This window comes from Aphidius gifuensis, linkage group LG3, assembly GCF_014905175.1.
Source record: "Aphidius gifuensis isolate YNYX2018 linkage group LG3, ASM1490517v1, whole genome shotgun sequence".
NCBI lineage: Eukaryota > Metazoa > Arthropoda > Insecta > Hymenoptera > Braconidae > Aphidius > Aphidius gifuensis.
This window is the reverse complement of record NC_057790.1, coordinates 1,793,802-1,815,172: the sequence shown is the minus strand read 5'-3', so window position 1 is coordinate 1,815,172 and position 21,371 is coordinate 1,793,802. Positions and strand designations below refer to the sequence as shown.

General features: G+C 25.0%; 4 protein-coding genes across 11 annotated transcripts; 3 read left to right on the top strand and 1 right to left on the bottom strand.

Annotated features, from left to right (window-relative positions):
* Positions 1-694: 694 nt before the first annotated feature.
* On the top strand, positions 695-3,396 carry LOC122851349. Of its 2 annotated transcripts, none has more exons than XM_044150514.1 (5): positions 695-922; positions 1,255-1,669; positions 2,037-2,215; positions 2,314-2,510; positions 2,612-3,396. In XM_044150514.1, exons 1-5 carry the CDS (start codon positions 695-697, stop codon positions 2,688-2,690), a joined length of 1,098 nt encoding a protein of 365 aa, XP_044006449.1. In that variant the 3' UTR covers positions 2,691-3,396. The 2 variants fall into 2 exon arrangements, with proteins under 2 accessions (XP_044006449.1, XP_044006448.1); XM_044150513.1 differs by having other exon boundaries at positions 1,255-1,726.
* Positions 2,869-9,087, bottom strand: LOC122851347 (glycine-rich protein DOT1-like). Of its 7 annotated transcripts, none has more exons than XM_044150511.1 (8): positions 8,932-9,087; positions 8,559-8,652; positions 8,285-8,410; positions 7,763-8,200; positions 7,242-7,513; positions 6,939-7,082; positions 6,817-6,858; positions 2,869-3,228 (listed from the first exon to the last, which is right to left on the bottom strand). In XM_044150511.1, the coding sequence occupies exons 2-8, from the start codon at positions 8,645-8,647 to the stop codon at positions 3,224-3,226; spliced, it is 1,116 nt and encodes a 371-aa protein (XP_044006446.1). In that variant the 5' UTR covers positions 8,648-8,652; positions 8,932-9,087; the 3' UTR covers positions 2,869-3,223. The 7 variants fall into 7 exon arrangements, with proteins under 7 accessions (XP_044006446.1, XP_044006444.1, XP_044006443.1 ...); XM_044150509.1 differs by having other exon boundaries at positions 7,224-7,513; positions 8,932-9,086; XM_044150508.1 differs by lacking the exon at positions 2,869-3,228 and adding an exon at positions 6,022-6,307.
* A 7,194-nt stretch (positions 9,088-16,281) lies between these two features.
* LOC122851346 (histone H2B-like) lies at positions 16,282-16,656 on the top strand. The gene has a single exon (XM_044150504.1). It carries the CDS (start codon positions 16,282-16,284, stop codon positions 16,654-16,656), a length of 375 nt encoding a protein of 124 aa, XP_044006439.1.
* Positions 16,657-18,367: 1,711 nt separating this feature from the next.
* On the top strand, positions 18,368-21,122 carry LOC122851345 (histone deacetylase HDAC1-like). The gene is made up of 4 exons (XM_044150503.1): positions 18,368-18,645; positions 19,352-19,464; positions 19,598-20,843; positions 20,945-21,122. The coding sequence occupies exons 1-4, from the start codon at positions 18,597-18,599 to the stop codon at positions 21,013-21,015; spliced, it is 1,479 nt and encodes a 492-aa protein (XP_044006438.1). The 5' UTR covers positions 18,368-18,596; the 3' UTR covers positions 21,016-21,122.
* The last annotated feature ends 249 nt before the right edge of the window (positions 21,123-21,371 follow it).

Below are 21,371 nucleotides of genomic sequence, written 5' to 3'. Positions count from 1 at the left end.
AATATAAAATTTGTGTATTATAACTACAATAATAATAAGTGAGTTTTTTAAAATTATTATTATTATAACAATGTTTGATTAATAACCAGTTGTAGTATTTATCATTGAAGCGACAGTCAGGTGTTTTAGTATTTAGCAGTTTTTAGAATACAACAATGAATATGTAAAGCGAGGGAAAATATACATTTTTCATGTGAAAAGTTGAGATTTTCGTTTTTCTTTTTATTTGGATTTAGCATATTTTTTTGGCGTCATTTCATGTGAATTAAATTGAATTTAAATATTTTAAAAATTTAAAAATTAAATGCATTTGTTTTGATGTAATTAAAATTAAATATATAGAAATAATTTTATGTCATTTATTGGTGGTGATTAGAGTACATTGGTATTTAATTGTACACCTTGGCCACGCTGTTTATTGCATTCACACTGGATTTGGCTCAGTTGGCACGTTATTCTTGAAGCGATCGGATCAAGAGACCAAACATTTTTTTATTTCTTTATATACATACAATCACATTAAATTAATTAAATATATTTAAAGTAAAATTAACTTAATGATTTATATATAAAAAATATTGTTAATAAATATTATTAATATTAATTTTTTATTTCAAATAGGTTTTTATAATTTCAATGGAAGTTAAAATTTAATAATAATATTATTAAATTTATTTGAAGCATGATAATTATGATGGATAAAAAATTAATAAGTGATACAACAATTAAAATAAATGATGGAATTAAATCTGTTGGTAATAATATTGAATACAATGTCAGTATAAGTGCATCAATATTATCAATTGCTAATAAATCAAAAATTTATCAACAATTTATTAATTTTATTGTTGTATTAATGGCAATTTTATTTTTGATATTATTTACACAATTAAAAAGAGAAGTACTAAATTTGGAAGCACAGGTATTTATTAATGTTAAATTATATTTTTTACATTTATAAAAAATAAACCATATTTCAAAAATATAGGTATTTAAAAATTTTTTGTCTATTACATTTATTTATTTATTTTTAATGCAAGCAAATATTTTGATGATTAATTATTTGAATTTGTTGTCACCGGAAGACATGTTGATAAGAAACAATAAAATACTATGGGCTTAGTAAGAAAAAATATCTCAATATAAATATCATATAACTTGAGAATGTGATATGTAAATAAATAAAGAAAAAAATGCATAATAAAATTTGTGATACTGACCTATTATTTAAAAATTAATTTTTTAAAATTACAGATTACCTCAACAAGTGTTAATTTGGAAAATTTATTATTAAAATATGAACATTTAAGTCGTACTATTAATCGTAATAATAATAATAGAAAAAATAATGAATTAAATGATTATGATGATGAGGATGATACTGATAATGATGATGCTTATCATTCAATGATGTACATGACCGATAACATAAATAATAATGATGCTGATAATAGTTTAAGTGGTCTAGCAATTGTTGAAATTGATAACAATCATGATGATGATGATGATGATAATAATAAGCAAAGAAGCCAAGTCAATAAATCAAGATACTCAAGATCAATTGTAACTGTTGATAGTGAAAATACAAGTGAAGGTACGTCGATGATTAATAGTGATGATTTGATGAAGGATTTACGAGTTGGAAGATCTAGGAGAGACGAGGCCAGAGGTAAACAACAACAACTAAAGACAAAGAGGAAGCTAAAAGGCGATCGCAGGCGATTGGGTACACTTGGACGATTATTGTTGTTATTTGTATGAACTTTAATTGTTAATGGAAAAAAAAAAAAAAATCAAGACAAAGACATTAACACACATTAACAATTATTTCATTAGATTTTTTTTTATTTTCTTATTTTTTAATTTCCGCATTGTGACTGAATCAACTAACAATGCTTGCTTGCTTGTTTGCTTTTTCGTAGCAATTAATTATCAAATAATAATAATCCTCTTAGTGAATATATATATATATTTTAAAATTAGATTAATAAATAATATAAATTTATGAATAATATATATTTAATTAATTATTTCAGGACCTTTATTTGCAACATTTATTGGTGGTGTACCAGAACAACATATTAGTGATGATGGTCATATTGGACCATGGGTTAAAAGAAATGAAAGTGGTTATGGTTTTAATAAATTTCATCTTGTTGAAGATAAAAAATCAATTGAAGTTACAGCAAATGGATTATATATGATATCAGTACAGGTACAATGATGATGATGATTGTACATTATAAATATGATGATTTATAATGAAATAAAAATTATTTTACATCAATCAAATGTCATTTGAATTTTATTCAGATATTTTATCTTGGTGAAGCCAGTCATTTTTCTTATTGGATATTATTGGATTCTGAGGGTTATTCAAATACACGAAGATTAACAAAATGTTCAACATCATCAACTGTTGCTGCAACTGAGGCATCTTGTCATACAACTGTTACTGTACCAATGAAAAGAGGTGATAGATTTCAAATTCAACAACAAGAAAAAAATAGGTAATTTATAATAATAATTATATTTTTGTTTATAAAACAATAATTATCATTTAACTTTGTTTCGATAATTTTATTAATTTATTTGTTTTTTTGTTTTTTAGACTTGTTAATTTACAAGAAGGATATAGCTATATCCAGGTGATGTTACTGTCGACTGATCAAGGAAAAAAAAGATCATAAAACATCAAGTCGACTTACTAGTCTTCAAGCAATAATAACATTAATAACTTTTTTTTTTTATATATATATTTGCAAATGGTTACCAGCCAGACAATTGTGATTGTTTCATCATATTCATGTTTTTTTTTTTTTTTTTAATTAATAATTTTTAATTGTTTCTTTATTTTTTTAATTATTATTAATTTTTTTTTTCTTTTTTTCGTTCAACTCATACCGAAAATAGCTCAAATATTATTACCAAACCGTTGACGTTTTTTTTTTTATTTCGTACTTAATATCTATGATTTTGTTTAAGTTTTATTTTTATTTTTTTCTTTTTGATAAATAAAGTAATGTTTTTTTTATGTTTCAATTAATTTACTTGGTTTTATTTAGTTTTATTTTGTCGATTGACAAGTAGTGTACCTTTGTTGTTTGCCAAGACAATCGAAAAACTTGTTCAAGTTTTATTTATTTTTTTGAAAAATAATTTTCTTGATACCAGTCATGTGGTTAATTGAACTCCAGTTGATGATGAAGATGATGATGATTTATTATCCTAAGAAAAAATAAAATATATATTAGTAAAACAAAAATAAGCAAATTTCAATTTTTAAAATAACAAAATTTAATATCTAAATTAATAATTAAAAAATAAATTATTCAATTTATCATTGACTCGTTAATGTTTGTTGTGTGATCGTCATTAAAATTTCATTGACATTTATCTCAATTTGTACTTTGATATTTTTATTTTAAAAAATTTATTTAACAATTATTTTTTTTTTTTTGTTCAAGTCGTGGTCGACTATTTCCTAACGATTTAATAAATTATTTTCGCACAAGAAAAATTTATATAAAAAAATTAGAATTTTTTTTTTTTGTTTATTTATTTGGTTTTTATTTCCAATATATATATTTTTTTTTGATTATTATAATTTTATTTTATATTTATATTGATAATTCGTATTATTCAAGAAATTTTTTAAAATTATTTTTATCTTTTATTCATTGATGGTTATTGAATTTATACCTGTATATCAATTTTATGATATTTTATAGTGTATTTATAAATAATCACTATGAAAAAAAATTTAATAACGGTTTAATATATATATTTAATTAAAAAGAGAAAATTATCATTAATTGTATATTTTATTTCATTTTATAAATATATATTTTTTGTTTATTTATTTAACTTTGCACTTAATTATATAGGTATTTATTTAATTAAATTTATTATTTATATTTTTACCTTAAATCACAAACAAAGTACGATATATATTTATTTTTTTTTTCACTCACCTGATTTATTGGATCATCGAGGTCTATTTGCATTCTTTATTTTGACGTTGATCATTGTCATTTTATTAATATATTTTTTTTAAAATAATATTGTCAATTTGTCTTTTTATTATTTGTTTTTTCTATATAATTGAGATTTTACCATTTATTTTTTATTATGCATTATTATTATTATAGCTACTAAATAAGTGAAATAAAAAAATTAAAATTATGTACAAAAAATAAAAAATAATAACGTGAATAAAATATTTTTTCAAAATAAAAAAAAATTGCAAAAAATTTGTTGCGTATGATCTCTTTTTTAATACAAAATTTTTTAGTACAAAAATACCTACGATCAGTCTATTTGCAAGATCTGGTTGTTCCAATGTTAATTTAATTAAATGCATATTGACAATAATTTATTGAGTAAAAAAATACTCGGAATTTCTTCCATTAAATTCCATTTTTTTTAAAATCTTTTTCTATGTATTTCGTTTCAATAAAAAATTATAATTTTTAATTTAATTATATTTTTGTCAATGCATATATTTATCTCGAGTTGTTTTGCTTATCAAATTATATTTATCCAGTGCTGGATCAGTCGTTGTAAATTTTGTTTTTGTTTTTTTTTTTTTTTAATAAATTTACTTGCCATTTTTGTGCTTCAATTTGTTGGTCAGTTATTAATTGCTTTCACTGGTTTTTCCTATTGGGCAATTGTGCTGGTTTATGCAGTATTTAAAATAAATTAATATTTAATAATTTTATTATTAATTTTATCCACTTTCACTCAATATTTACATTTGTAAAAGGAGAGGAAGTACTAAAAAAAATTATTTTTATCTTTTTATAATTATATTTAAAATTAGCTTTTTTTAAAAAAAGAAAAAAAACAAATAATAGAAAAAAAAATATCTAAAAAAAAAAAGAGTACGGGTATAAATGGTTTGGTAAATTTTTCTTAATTTTCGAATTATCATTAATTGTTTTTTCTTATTATTATTTTTTCTTCATTTATAATTTTTTTTTTTTTCATTGTATTTTCTTGTTGTTTTTTTTTACAGATTTTTGTATTGTTATTATTTTTTTTTTTTTTTTTTAGAAATGTGACAGTCGATAGATATTTTTTTTTTTTTTAGATAACTTATTATACAAATTGTACATAAAACTATTGATCTGATTTCGTCACGAAATAATTATTAAAAAAATGTTTTTTTCAATTATTAAAAGTTGCTATTTTGTACATGAATTTAAAAAAAAAAAAAAATTAAATTTTAACATTTCTCCAGGTGTGTGAGAATTGAGTGTACATAATTTTCTCCGGAAAAAAAAAAGAATTGAAAATTGTATTTTATTTTTTATAAAATAAAAATGATTCATGATTGTCAAATATTTAAAATAAAATTTTATTTATAAAATTATCGATAATATTTATTATCCAAGCAAATAGATGATTTTAAATTAAAAAAAAATTTTTGAACAATAATGTTTTTCATTTATTTTTTTTTAGATATTATTTAAAATAATTTAATTATATTTATATATTTATACTTCTACTTATTATTTTAAATTTTTTAAATGCAAAAAAATACATTGAATTGAATTTTTTTTCATATCTCACACACATGACAGAGCAATGTGTTTTTTTTTTATTTTTTTTTTCTTCATCTACTTACGACAAGTTGCTAAATTATCCGAAGTATTTTCAATTATTATTTAAATTTTTCTTATTATTAATTATCTTTGTAATACGTACAATTCTTAGCCTATTGAAAATTTAAATTATTTCTAGACAATATTTATATTATTAAAATTTTCAATAATTTTATCGTTAAATACGAAATTATTATTCTTAAAACCTAAAATTCTAATTAATAAGACAAGAGAAAAAAAAAAACGTATATTTATTTTGAATAAAAACGTTTTTTTTATTTATTTATACGGATATTTATCTAAAATTATTTATTTACTTTTATATCTATATTTATACTCCGTAAAATGCAACTATTTTTTTTAATATTTAAAATTTCCTAAATGCAAGACAAAAAAAAAAAAAAAGTTGAATTGAATAAATATTGAATTGAAAAATTTACCTGAGTCATAAATATTAATTTAAGCACAATTAATTATAAAGACTGATAATTTTAAAGAGTGTCAAAATCTGTAAATGCGTGTTGAGATTTTTTTTTTTTTTTTTGAATATTCTTTTAGCATTAAATTATTTGAATTTGTAAAATTTATTTTCGCATTTTATAAATGAATTTGTTTATTATTATTTTTTTGTTTAAATGTTAATTTAATTATTTAATAGTATCGCTGGGACTGGACGTTTTGGTAACCAACACTGCCACCTGCGAACAACGATAGCTCCTCCGGTCATTTTTTTTTTTTAAATTTATTTTTCAAATTATCATCTAATTTATTTTCCATATATTTTTTCATTTATATTTTAATTTATTTGACGAAAGTATCGTATATATATTTCAATGAAGATTTATATTCAAAAAATTACTATGTACGCCTATGTGTCACTGTGCAAGCGACAAAAAAAAACCGTCGAAAAAAGCTAAAAAATATTATAAATAAATGTCCACACAATGTTTTTTTTTTTTTTGTCATTCCCATTGTTCTTTGGATTTATTTTTCCATTTTTTTATTATTATTAAATTTCGTCTTTCAAATTAATTATTAAAAACTTAATATTATGATCTTAAACATTTTAAATAATTGGTATGTTTATTATTTTTAGATTTTTTTTTTTTTTTCTGTGTTTTATGTATATTTTTTAAAATTTATACTTTGTACCGGCCAAATTAGTATTTCGCTCAATAGTATTGGCTTTCAATTGACTGGTACTTACCATAATCCTGTTTTCCATAACCTCCGTCTTGACTTGAATAATCTGTAATTATTTAAAACAAAATTCAAACAATCAATTCAACTATAAATAGAATTCTTTTATCAAATGATTATTCAACTAACCGTAGTGTGTTGAGTAGCCACCTCTGCCGGTCATAACTGCTGGATTACATGATTGATCATCATAAGGATTACCTGGATAACCACCACCATCTTCACCACCACCACCACCAAGTACTGGTGCAACTGATTCTTGTTGATAACCCACTATAAATAATGATAAAAAAATATTAATATATGTATAAACAAAAAAAAACTATGATTAACAAAAAAAAAAACAATTATAAAAATTGTTTTTTTTATTTATAAATAATGAATCAGCCAAAACATTGTTGTTTTTTTACTGACCTTGTTGTGGTGCTTTACCATAATTGTAAGGATCTGAATTAAATCCACCGGTGACAGGTACTTGTTGTACATATCTGTTGTCTGGTGGTGCTTGTGCTGGATAAGCTGGTTGTGAATAATCAGCTGGTGCTGGATAAGCTTCATAACTTGGATATGATGATTGTTGATATCCACCTTGTGGAGGACCATATGCACTACCTCCACCACCACCGCCACCAGCAGCATATCCACTTACAGGTGCTGCTTGTTGTTGACCACCATATCCATTGCCTGGATTACCATATCCTTGACTGTTTAATTAATTAAAAATTTTAAAAAAGTCAATATCTCTGTTAATTTTCAAGATATAGATTTAAAATTAACGGGAAATTAGAGAAAAAAATAATAATATTTTTGATATTAAACGGCTCTGATAATGATTTTAAAAAAAAATGAAGATATACAGTCTATTGGCTAAAGAGCTATGACAGCTTTTTTTTTTTTCTTAGACAAATCCAATAGGTAGATGACGCAAATCGTTCTGGCTACGTAACAAATACCTTGTTGGTTGTGCAGCATAACCATTGACAGCTTGTGTTGGTGGTGGATCATATCTTGGTCTTTTTGGTGGACCTCCAACTCCTGGTGGTCCTCTACCTCGTTTCATTGGTCCACCACGACTACCACGATCAACACCATTACCACGACTTCCTCTATCATTATAACCAGAACTAGGACCACCATTTCCTCTACCCATACTGCCTCTTGGTGGACCACCTCCACCACGTGAAAAATTACTTGAACCTCTTCCACCACCTCTATCCATTCCTGAACCACGTCCTCTGTATCCACCTCCACGACTTTCACCACGGCTACTAAAATCACCTCGTCCTCTGCCACGAAAACCACCTGGTGAACCTCGTGAATTACCTCGAGATGGACCACTCATACCTGGTGGTGGTGCACCTGGACCAGATAAACTTGATTCTGGTGGTCCTCTTAATAAAATTAAATAAATAATTATTAATTTTTCATGTTATTATTATTATTATTTTATAAATAAATATAGGTATATAAATTACCCTGAAATATATGTTACTCGACCACCACGGGGAGGACCACCACGACCTCTCATACCTGGTGGACTACCTCTCATTGGACCAGGACCACCTCGACCTCGCATCATTCCTCCTCTGGGTGGGCCGCCCCTTGAAATAAAATAAATATCAATTTACTTTGTAAAAAAATTTTAAAAATAATAATGTATTATTTTTTTTCAAATGAAGTTTGACATGATAAATATAGATATTGACAAGTTTGTTTGTATATAATAACAAATGATTATTGACATATTACCTTCCTCTGTCACCAAAGCTTCCACGTCCACGCATTGGACCACCACCTCGACCTCTAAAACCACCTCGACTTGGTGGTGCACCTTCCATTTTAACTTGAAATAAAATTAACAATTAAAATTACTCAATTTGTTTTTTTTTTTAATGAAATATAATCATTTTATTTGCTAATTTATCGTTTATATAAAATAATGCAGTTGAGGTTATCATTTTTTTTTTTTTTTTTTTTGAGTTATAACAAGTAAATTTTGTCAATTGAAACGTCAATGAGAAATTTGGAGTTACTTTTACAATAATATAATATTGTATCAAGATTCAATGTAGTATGCTTGACTGATTATTGTTTATAATTAATTGTTGATTTAATTACTCACTTATTTTTATAGATTTTATAATAATAGTTATATATTTAATATTTTAATACGATGCCGAAATTACACAAATAATGTACACATACAACAACACTAGCAATCAAAAAAACACACAAAATAGGAAAATGGACGCTGCCGGTTCTGTAGTTTTTTTTTTATCGGCCAAACATGACGTATTTTATTTTTTTTTATTTTTTTTTGTGCCTCTCTTTCTGTCTCTTTCCAGATGGATCACGTGACTCGGCATAATCGCCATCTGTTGTCATCAAAATAACTGAAAATAACTATTTATAAATCCAATTATTGTAAATACTAAATACAATTGTTAATTATTCCATTATTGTTATACAAAAAGAAAAAAAAATGAATTGATTCAATTATTAATTTTTAAATACTATTTTATTAATTTTAATTATATACAAATATTTAATTAATATTTGACAAAGTCAATAAAATAATTAGATTTATATTAGAAAAAAAAAAACAAAAGCTTATCTATTTGAGAAATATTTTTGAGAAATTTAAAAAGTTTATTGGAATAATTAACAACAATTAAAAATTATTTTACTTTATTTTATTTGATTACTATTTGTATTTTTAGATGGGAAACGTGGATAAATCATTTGTTTGAAAGCCAATCTATATACTTTATTATTTCCATAAAAAATAAATGGATTAATAAAAACATGAGTACAATATATAATAACTGCAACTGGACGTAGTGCTCTAATTTTACATCCTGGATCAATAATTATAGATATTGGTAACGTAAAATAAATGATAACAAATGACGTAAGCATCATCATCATCAATTTTATCATTGATCCATTTTCATAATTTTTTTTATCACTACTTTTAACAGTCTTAATGACAGTAGGCATGTTAGTTGGCTTATTATTATCACGTATTTTAACTTTTATATAAATACAAACATAACAAAAAATTATGATAATAATAGGTACGCTAGTATTTAAACCTAATATATAATATTTTGGATTTCCATTTTTACCAACAATTATTGTACAAACTCGATTTTCAGGAACAAGACCAACTTGACCCCATTGGCTTGTCATTGTTGGTACCAGTTGTAAAATACTTATTATCCAAATACCAATTGAATACATAACTGTATTACGAATTGTAAATAATCGTGTGTAAATAGTTGGTTTACAAATTAAAATGTACCTGTAATTAAAATTCATCGATAAAATTTTTTATTTTATCAATTGATTTTATAAATTTAGGTTTTAATTATTGTTAAATAATACCTGTTTAATGTTATTGCCAACATACTAAGCATACAGCGAGTAAAATGTCCTATGTGATATAAGGCATTCATATAACAAAGAAAATCATTATTTATTTTTCCATCTGACCAGTACCAAATAATAAAAATTGGTAAACCACTAAATGCATATATCAAATCTGATATACTCAAATTAATTACAAATGCAGTTGATGCATTTTGTCGTAAAGCTTTTTGACGTAAAAGTGCAATGATAGTTATTAAATTGACTGAAAAAGACAAAAAAAAAATCAATATATATATTAATTAATTAATTAACACTAATTGAAATAAAAATAAATAATATTATAATGTCGATTTCTTTTACATTACCAGTTACACCGATGATACCAATAATACCAATTACCCCAGCAACATAATGACCATCAATATATGTAGTATTATTGTCTGCCATATTATTTAATATACTTGAAAACTATATAAATTCAAATTACTTATCAATAATTAATCAGCCTGAAATATTGTCTCTTTGAATGACAATAGAATACTGCATTTACAAATTCATTTTTATAAAATTTAATAATACAACTGAGTTGTTTATTTTATTTTTTGTTAAAAACAGAAATTTTTTGATAAGATAAATAAATTTTTTTTTTTGTTAAAAATAAATATTTTAAAATTATTATCTGATAAAGAATTTTTCTTTTTTTGAAATTCTAATAATAAATAATAGAAACATAAAAAATTTAATAATGAAAAAAAATAAAAAATATATAAATTTAATTATTATTTAATATAAATATTTATAAATATCACAACTCATCTGTATGAATATTTATTTAACAGATGAAAACTAATAGATAACTTTTTTAATAATGAAACATGTAAAAAGCAAATTTGAAAAATAAATACAGTAGACATGTCATCTACTAATTATTTTTTCACTGATAAGAAAAAATAAAATAGTCAACATGTTTCTGGAATTTCAATTTTTATATACACTTAAAATTTATAAAAATAAAAAAAAAAAACTAAAAGATAACAACCTGAACAAAAAATATGATTTCACAATTTTATAAATATATCACGATTCATAAATAATACATATGCATACATTATAAATAAAAAATATATAATATATTATTAAAAAAAAAACAAATGATATGAGTTATGAAAGAAAAAAAAAGATTTATTTAATTGTTCAAGTGCTATTTGTATTTTCCAATGGAACTCGTGGATAAATCAGTTGTTTATAAGCCAATCTATATACTTTATTATTTCCATAAAAAATAAATGGATGAATAAAAACATGAGTACAATATATTATTACTGCAACTGAACGTAGTGCATCACATTTACGATCCGGATCAAGAATTTTAGATATTGGTAACGTCAAATAAATGATTACAAATGATATGAGCATTATCATCATCAATTTTATCATTGGCCCATTTTCATAATTTTTTAAATCATTACTTTTAACGGCCTTAATATCAGTAGGCATATTAGTTGACTCATTATTATCACGTATTTCAACTTTTTTGTAAATACGAATATAACAAAAAATTATAATCATAATAGGTACGACACCATTGAAAACTATCATAAAATATATTGGATTTCCATTTTTATTCATTATTTTACAAGTTCCATTTTCAGTAGAACGACCAGCTTGACCCCATATTTTTAATGTAGTTGGTACCAATTGTAAAATACTTATCATCCAAATTCCAACTAAGTAAATAACTGTATTACGAATTGAAAATAATTTTGCATAAATTGTTGGTTTACAAATTAAAATATACCTGTAATTAAAATTCATAAGTTAAAGTTTTGTTCATAAGAAATTTAGATTTTAGTTTTTTTTTAAATACCTGTTTATTGTTATTGCCATCATACTAAGTATGCAACGTATGAGATGTCCTATGTGATATAGGGCATCCATGTAGCAAAGAAAATCATTATTTATTTTTCCATCTGACCAGTATCGAATAATAAATAGTGGTAAACCACTAAATGCATATATTAAATCTGATATGCTCAAATTAATTACAAACGCAGTTGATGCATTTTGCCGTAAAGCTTTGTGACGTAAAAGTGCAATGATAGTTATAAAATTGACTAAAAAAAAAAAAAACAATATATATAAATTATAAATTAATTAGGTAACAATAATTTTAATGATGTTGATTTATTTTTCATTACCAATGACACCAATGATACCAATGACACCAATTACACTAGCAACATAATGACCACCAATGTATGTAGTATTATTGTCTGCCATATTATTTAATATACTTGAAAAATATATATTATTTCAAATTAACAATCAATAATTAATCAGCCTAAAATATTGTCCCTTTGGATAACTAAACAGTATCAACGGCAATAGAAGACTGTCATGACGAATTAATTTTCATAAAATTATTAGTAATACAACTGAGTTGTTTATTTTATTTTTTCGTTAAAAACAAATTTTTTTGATAAGATAAATTTGTTTTTGTAAACGAACATTATAAAAGCATTGACGAGTAGACAATTTTATTTTTTTGAAATACTGATAATAGAAAAATAAAAAGTCTAATAACAAAACAATATATATATATACATGAAAATAGTATAATCATAAATTTTTTTTATACGAAAACAACAATTATTATTTGTAATAAATATTTATAAATATCACAACTCATCTGTATGAGTATTTATTTAACAGATTTAAACTCATGAAAACTAATAGATAACTCTTTTAATAATGAAGGATGTAAAATGAAAATCTGAAAAATATACAGTAGACACGTCATCTACTAATTATTTTTTCACTGATAAAAAAAAATAAAATAGTCAACATGTTTCTGAATTTTCAATTTTCATACACACTTAAAATTTATGAAAATAAAAAAAAAACCAAAAGATAACAACCTGAACAAAAAATATGATTACAAAATTTTATAAATATTATGTCATCAATAATACATACCTACATAAAAAAATATAAAAATATAAAAAAATAAAATAAAATAAAATAAGTCATGAAGGCTAAAAAGAGATTTATTCATATATTTAATTAGTATTTGTATTTTCCGATGGAAAACGTGGATAAATCATTTGTTTATAAGCCAATCTATATACTTTATTATTTCCATAAAAAATAAATGGATTAATAAAAACATGAGTAGAATATATTATAACTGCAATTGAACGTAGTGCATCATGTTTACGATCTGGATCAAGAATAACAGATATTGGTAGCGTAAAATAAATGATAACAAATGATATAAGCATCATCATCATCAATTTTATCATTGGTCCATTTTCATAATTTTTTTTATCACTACTTTTAACTGTCTCAATATCAGTAGGCATATTAGTTGACTCATTGTTATCACGTATTTTAACTTTTATATAAATACAAATATAACAAAAAATTATGATAATAATAGGTACGACAGTATTAAAAGCTAAAATAGAAGAACTTTGATTTCCATTTTTATCAATAATTGTACAAGTTACATTTTCAGTGATACGACCAACATGATTCCATTGACTTGTCATTGTTGGTACCAGTTGTAAAATACTCATCATCCAAATTCCAATTGAATATATAACTGTATTACGAATTGTAAATAATTTTGCATAAATTGTTGGTTTACAAATTAAAATAAATCTGTAATTTAAAAATGTAATTTTATTTCAAGGAAATTTAATGTTTATTAATTATAGATAAATTATTTTTTTTTTTTTTTAAATACCTGTTTAATGTTATTGCCAACATACTAAGCATGCAGCGTGTAAAATGCCCCAAATGATATAGAGCATTCATGTAGCAAAGAAAATCATTATTTATTTTTCCATCTGACCAGTGTCGAATCATAAAAAGTGGTAAACCACTAAATGCATATATCAAATCTGATATACTCAAATTAATTACAAACACAGTTGATGCATTTTGTCGTAAAGCTTTTTGACGTAAAAGTGCAATGATAGTTATTAAATTGACTAAAAAAGACAAAAAAAAATCAATATATATAAATTAATTAATTAACACTAATTGAAATAAAAATAAATAATTTTATAATGTCGATTTATTTTAAATTACCAGCTACACCAATGATACCAATGACACCAATTACACTAGCAATATAATGACCACCAATATATGTAGTATTATTGTCTGCCATATTATTGAATATACTTGAAAACTATATAAATTTAAACTATCAATAATTATTAATCAGCCTGAAATCTTGTCTCGTTGAATGACAATAAGAGACTACATTTATAAATTCATTTTTACAAAATTTAGTAATACAACTGACTTGTTTATTTTATTTTTTGTTAAAAACAAATTTTTTTGATAAATAAATTTGTTTATGAAAACAAACATTTTAACAACATTGATTAATAGATAATCTTATTTTTTTTTTTAAATACTGATAATAGAAAAATATAAAATAAATTTGACCACGACAACTTGTTTATTTGTTTAGTCTACATTAAATGAATAATAAATGATAATAATTAAAACAAACCATGATGAATGGCCAGCCAATTAATGGCCAGACGTTGGCCAAGACAAGGCTGCCAATCTTGGCAACACAATAATGGACCGATTGTTTGCCAAGTATATCCCATTAATGGCCCTTGCTTGGCTATACTGTCCAACTAATTTAATGTTGTCAAATAGATAATTATTTAATAAATCAATTTTATATTTTTTTTCAAATAAAGGTGATTCCTACGTTCGAGTTTATTGATGGCCCTGAAAAGGGCCGATTGGTTTTTTTTTTTTGTTGCTGACTGTTTACTTGGAGCTGGTGTACTCGGTGCGACTGCTTTGGTGCCTTCACTGACAGCATGTTTGGCAAGTTCACCAGGAAGTAGAAGACCGCTTGCTTTTGGTGGCATGATGAATTGATGTTTACGAAATTACAATGGAAAAATAATCGATGATTTTTTTTCCATATTCTAATACCAATTTCACAATTGAATTTTCTGAAATTTCATTTTTCAATGATTGTACATCATTATATATATGTTCAACTTCAGTATTGTAAGCGTACGTAAGAATTTTTGTTTCAGTTTTAACGGCTTTCGATAAATTTTCAATTGATACATTAAAAACCAGTACTAACACTTTAACTTCTTTTATCAATTCCATGATTCCGCCTTCAACCGCCTCTTCAACATCACGCAAAAACGCTGGCGCGGCTATTTATCAAAAATGAAAAATAATAATATTTATTAATTTTTATTATATGTATTACAATTTTTTCTTATTTTTTTTTCTACTATGGGCCGATTATTTAGTCTACCATTACAGTTAACTGAGCATTAACTAACTTTAACTATAAGGATTAACTACTTATCGATTGATATATTCAATACTAAAGCATATAAAAAACGCAGTCGTTAACCAAATCCTTAGTTAGTTAACTAGAGTTTAAACCTTAGTTAACTGTAATGTTGGACGAAAAAACCGGCCCTATATTTGATTTAAAAAAAAAAATAGAAAAAGCTGATGGATTTTAAGGTTTAAGAATTATAATTTACCTGATGTTCCAGTGAATGATTGAATCATCACTTGGATTAAAATAAAATAGCATATATTGATTCTCATGATGAAAATTACTACGTTGTATGACCTCCAACGTGCGACTGTACCGTATTTTGCTTTTTTTATCTGCTTTTAAGCATTTCTCGGGGTCAGTTGCACACGTGGTCTCTGCACGTGGTACGCGCTCCAATGCTCCGATAGGTGCTTTCTTTTGGGTGTTTTTTTTTTCCTTGTTGCTTCAATAAAATTGTAAACAGCGCACCAATCACGTTGCGTCAATTCTCACAAATGCTCTGTTCTCTCACGTGATTGGTGCGCTGTTTACAATTTTATTGAAGCAACAAGGAAAAAAAAAAAACTGTAAACAGTGCCACAATCATGATGCGTGTAATCTCTGAACTGTCATATTTGCTCGTTCTGTCACGCTATTGGTGCGCAACCCAACCAAAAAAGTGTACATATATATATGTTGCTCCAGGCAGCGAAAAAAAATATTCTACTTTGTCTCTCGTCAAGTAAACATCGAACTCTATCAACACAATTCATCATGCCACCAAAAGCAAGCGGTAAAGCTGACAAAAAAGCCGACAAGGCTCAAAAAAACATCACCAAGACTGACAAGTCTAAGAAGAGAAAGAAAAGGAAGGAATCATACTCAATTTACATCTACAAAGTGTTGAAGCAAGTTCATCCTGACACTGGTGTCTCATCAAAAGCCATGAGCATCATGAACAGCTTGGTCAACGACATCTTCGAGCGTATTGCTGCTGAAGCATCCCGTTTGGCTCACTACAACAAGAGGTCAACCATCACATCACGGGAAATTCAGACAGCTGTTCGTCTTCTACTTCCTGGTGAACTTGCCAAACATGCTGTCAGTGAAGGCACCAAAGCAGTCACCAAGTACACCAGCTCCAAGTAAACAGTCAGCAACAAAAAAAAAACCAATCGGCCCTTTTCAGGGCCATCAGTTAATTCAAACATAAGAAAAACCTTTATTTTCTCCGGATTTATCTCGAATTGAGACTTCTGGAAATATTTTTGCTTCTTCTGTCCTTTTTTTTAACTACGATTATTACCAATATAATGAGAACTAATAAAATTTTTAAAAGTACAATTTTAAAATCCACTATAAACAATGAAATTAATATAAAAATTTAAAAAAAAATTTTTTCATTGATATTTATATGTATAGATTCAACAAACAACATTTTTTTTAACTTCAAAAAATAATTTAAACACCATCATTTTTATACAAGTCAATTGATATTATTTTCAATCAATTATTTATAATATATATATATAAAAATTTATATATATCAAAGTGTAATGCATCCCCAAACAATATTCATATAAAGACAAGAATTTCATGATTTAAGTTAAATATTTGTTTGTTATATACACTCTACCTGTTGTTGTTGTTGTTGTTGATGTTCGAGGAGCAACAGTAGCATTATCAACATCTTAATTTATCTTAATCATGAAATGTATGATAAATTGATATAGCAGTACCAGCTGAATTATCAATTCTATTCATACAAAATTCTGGTCCATGGCCATCTCTGTCACGATTATTATTTGTTAAAAATAAATAACCATGTATCATTTCATGAAGTAGAGTTTCAACAAGATCTTTACGTGGACGTAATTTTAATAATGTCCATTTCCTGACATATAGCTTCTGTTATTTCATTAGATGTATCATTGACATTTTTTCTGTAGAATAGACGCTTGAAAAAAAAAAACAAATATTTTCCAAAATTAAATTCCAGCAATACTTTTCTTAATGTTATATTAGCTCAAATTAAGCTATTAATTTGAGTATTAAAAATCATAACTAATATCCATTTTTAAAAATAATTTCAAATGATTTTTCAAGTTCAACAGCAGCGTCTTCCCCATCAACATTTATCTCTCCTGATATCTCACCAAGTTTTCTATTATGTATTAACAAATGTTTTTAATGATTTCAACTATCAAAAAAAAATTCACCAGAATTCAGCCAAATATGAATAAACACAAGTTTTATGAGAACGGAAAATTTTCTTGGTCGAGGTCACACTCACGGTTATTAAAAAAATTATTGTTACAAATATAATTTTCAATTGATTTGTTGATTTTATAATATCTTAAATAAATATAAATTTAAAATGATCATTGGCAAAGATTATTTATTAATTTTATTATACATTACTCAGAAAATATAATAATAAAATTCTGTAATTATTAATCAACATTTTATTGAAACATTACTATATACAATAATAAATACACAATTTCTCATTTTTTTTTACTGTTTATAATTTCCAATGATTTCGCTATTAACAATTATTAATTATCAATTGTCAACTGTCAATTTAAAACTCAAAGTCCACACTCATAAATTCACAGCCAATCAAATTAATACGTTCGAATATTCTTTGATGTTTGATTGGCTGTGGCCATTCAAGCCGCCATTAAAATTTATTGGTAAGTAGTTTTTCAGTCGGTATATCAACCGATATTCCGAAAGTGATATCGAATATCCGATGTTTGACGCCTACTCATATCGAATAAATATATCGTCGATATCGGGTCCTCCGATATATCGTCTGATATTTATCGCACACATCCCTATACTGCGTGGTGGAAAGATGATGGTGGAAAGATGCCTTGTGTAAACATATATAATACATATACACAAACGAACAATAGTGTATTAGTGTGTGTTAATCTGTAAATATATTTGTGAGTGTACTCAGCTCAGTGTAGTCTGAGAGTTGTTGGTTCGCCGAAGGTACTCTCTCTCTCTCTCTCTCAATTTACAAAAATTACAATTAACATTAATTTTTTTATAATAAAATATAAATACAAGTTATAAAAATGTCAACACAACCACATAGCCGTAAACGAGTGTGTTATTATTACGACAGTAAGTACTAAATAATCATTTTTATATAAAATAAATTAATTATATTCGATCCCGCTAAAAATTTTATGAGAGCTTAACAAATGTATGTTTGCCAAGTCGGCGCATTCATCACGTACACACTTTTATAAATTATTTTTTTTCAATAATAATTATTATTAAATTTTCCCAAATTTAAATAATTTATTGTCCTAAATTAATCGATAATTATATATAAAAAAAAAAAATTAACAAATCATTTTTTTATCTAATTATTGTATGGTTTTTTGATGGATAAAGCGACAAATTCATGACTCAATAATTCAATGACCGTAGTTTACCGAGGACGCCGTGCTCGTGGTCGAACCGTAATTTACATGAGAATTTCTCGCCTTAACGTCTTTAAAACCCATTATCACAATGAATATACAAGCATTATTTATTTTTTTTATATTAATTATATTACTAAATATTTTGGCATTTTATTAATAGCCAAATTTATAATTTATACCAATTGATTTATTTAATTTAGATACTTTGTCCAAAAATTTTTTAAAATGCTCATATAAACGTATCCATCTTTGTTTATTTTATAAATAAAAAAATCTTTTATTAATTTTTATAAAAAATATTTTTTAATTTTTATTTTATAAATTGTTAAATTAAATATTTTATTTTATATTATTTTTTGAGTTGTTTATTAATATTTTTTTGTCTTTAATTATTTCAGGTGACATTGGTAATTATTACTATGGACAGGGCCATCCCATGAAACCACACAGAATACGTATGACCCATAATCTTTTGTTGAATTATGGACTCTACAGAAAAATGGAAATTTATGTAAGATTTTATTATTTTTTTTTCATTATTTTAATAATTTGTTTAATATTTTATTATTAAAAATTTTTATAATGGTATTTTATTATTTAAAAAAATTAATTTGTTAATTTGTTTGATTTTTTTTTGGTTATAGCGTCCTCATAAAGCAACTGCTGATGAGATGACAAAATTCCACAGCGACGAATACATAAGATTTTTACGTTCAATAAGACCAGATAATATGTCTGAATATAATAAACAAATGCAACGTTTTAATGTTGGTGAAGATTGTCCAGTATTTGATGGTCTTTATGAATTTTGTCAATTATCTGCTGGTGGATCAGTTGCTGCAGCTGTTAAATTAAATAAACAAGCATCTGAAATATGTATTAATTGGGGTGGTGGTTTACATCATGCTAAAAAAAGTGAAGCATCTGGTTTTTGTTATGTCAATGATATTGTACTTGGTATTTTAGAATTATTAAAATATCATCAACGTGTACTTTATATTGATATTGATGTACATCATGGTGATGGTGTTGAAGAAGCATTTTATACAACAGACAGAGTTATGACTGTATCATTTCATAAATATGGTGAATATTTTCCTGGTACTGGTGATTTACGTGATATTGGTGCTGGTAAAGGTAAATATTATGCTGTTAATATACCATTAAGAGATGGTATGGATGATGACAGTTATGAATCAATATTTGTACCAATAATATCAAAAGTTATGGAAACATTTCAACCATCAGCTGTTGTATTACAATGTGGTGCTGATTCATTAACTGGTGATCGTCTTGGTTGTTTCAATTTAACTGTACGTGGTCATGGTAAATGTGTTGAATTTGTTAAAAAATATAATTTACCATTTTTAATGGTTGGTGGTGGTGGTTATACCATAAGAAATGTATCAAGATGTTGGACATATGAAACATCAGTTGCACTTGGCTGTGAAATTGCAAATGAATTACCATATAATGATTATTTTGAATATTTTGGTCCTGATTTTAAGTTACATATTAGTCCATCAAATATGGGTAATCAAAATACTGGTGAATATTTGGAAAAAATTAAAACACGTTTATTTGAAAATTTGAGAATGTTACCACATGCACCAGGTGTTCAAGTACAAGCAATACCAGATGATGGTGTTAATATTGATGATTCTGAGGCTGATGATAAAATTAATCCTGATGAAAGACTGCCACAAAGAGATATTGATAAAAGAATACAGCATGATAATGAATACAGTGATAGTGAGGAAGAAGGAGAAGGTGGTCGACGAGATAATCGATCATACAAAGGATCTAGAAAAAGACAGAGACTAGAAAAAGGACAAGAACCAATGGAGACTGATGCTAAAAAAGAAGATGATATTAAACCTGATATTAAAGGTATTTTATTTATATTATTTATTACTTTAATTTAATATTTATAATTTGCTAAATAGCATTCATTTATTTATTTAATTTTATTATGTTTTTTCTTCATTCAGATAATGACAAGGATGATAAATCAAACATCATGAATGATGACCCAAAAAAAGATGGCACAGTTAATCCATGATAGAAGGCTATTTGGCCCAAGCCCTTTGATAAAATAACTATTTAAAAAATTAATCATTATTTAAGATGATTATTTGCATTTGCAAATTAATTATGTCGCTTTAAACATTGAAGATTCAAACAAGTATATATATATTTTTTTCAAACAAAAACTAAAAAAGAAAATAATTCTTGTACAGACCCTCGATGCGACAACAATTATATTATGTCATATAGACTTTTTTTTTTTTTCCTATTTTTTCATCTCATCTTGAGTTGAATTAGTCGATAAATTTCAGCAATTATGTCGGTTTAAATTATATCATCGTAGCGAGTGTAAATTTTTATCTACATGAACAGAATTATTATCTATAAAAT

Excerpts from the sequence above, each read along its gene's own strand:
- LOC122851349 (XM_044150513.1), top strand. The coding sequence starts at position 695 with ATGGATAAAAAATTAATAAGTGATACAACAATTAAAATAAATGATGGA. Across the intron at positions 2,216-2,313 it reads TATATATGATATCAGTACAG|ATATTTTATCTTGGTGAAGC; the intron begins GTACAATGATGA and ends AATTTTATTCAG. Across the intron at positions 2,511-2,611 it reads CAACAACAAGAAAAAAATAG|ACTTGTTAATTTACAAGAAG; the intron begins GTAATTTATAAT and ends TTTGTTTTTTAG.
- LOC122851347 (XM_044150505.1), bottom strand. The coding sequence starts at position 8,647 with ATGGAAGGTGCACCACCAAGTCGAGGTGGTTTTAGAGGTCGAGGTGGT. Across the intron at positions 7,514-7,762 it reads TATGCTGCACAACCAACAAG|TCAAGGATATGGTAATCCAG; the intron begins GTATTTGTTACG and ends TTAATTAAACAG. Across the intron at positions 6,308-6,816 it reads TTATGGAAAACAGGATTATG|GTGGCAGTGTTGGTTACCAA; the intron begins GTAAGTACCAGT and ends CGTTGTTCGCAG.
- LOC122851346 (XM_044150504.1), top strand. The coding sequence starts at position 16,282 with ATGCCACCAAAAGCAAGCGGTAAAGCTGACAAAAAAGCCGACAAGGCT.
- LOC122851345 (XM_044150503.1), top strand. The coding sequence starts at position 18,597 with ATGTCAACACAACCACATAGCCGTAAACGAGTGTGTTATTATTACGAC. Across the intron at positions 18,646-19,351 it reads AGTGTGTTATTATTACGACA|GTGACATTGGTAATTATTAC; the intron begins GTAAGTACTAAA and ends TAATTATTTCAG. Across the intron at positions 19,465-19,597 it reads ACAGAAAAATGGAAATTTAT|CGTCCTCATAAAGCAACTGC; the intron begins GTAAGATTTTAT and ends TTTTGGTTATAG.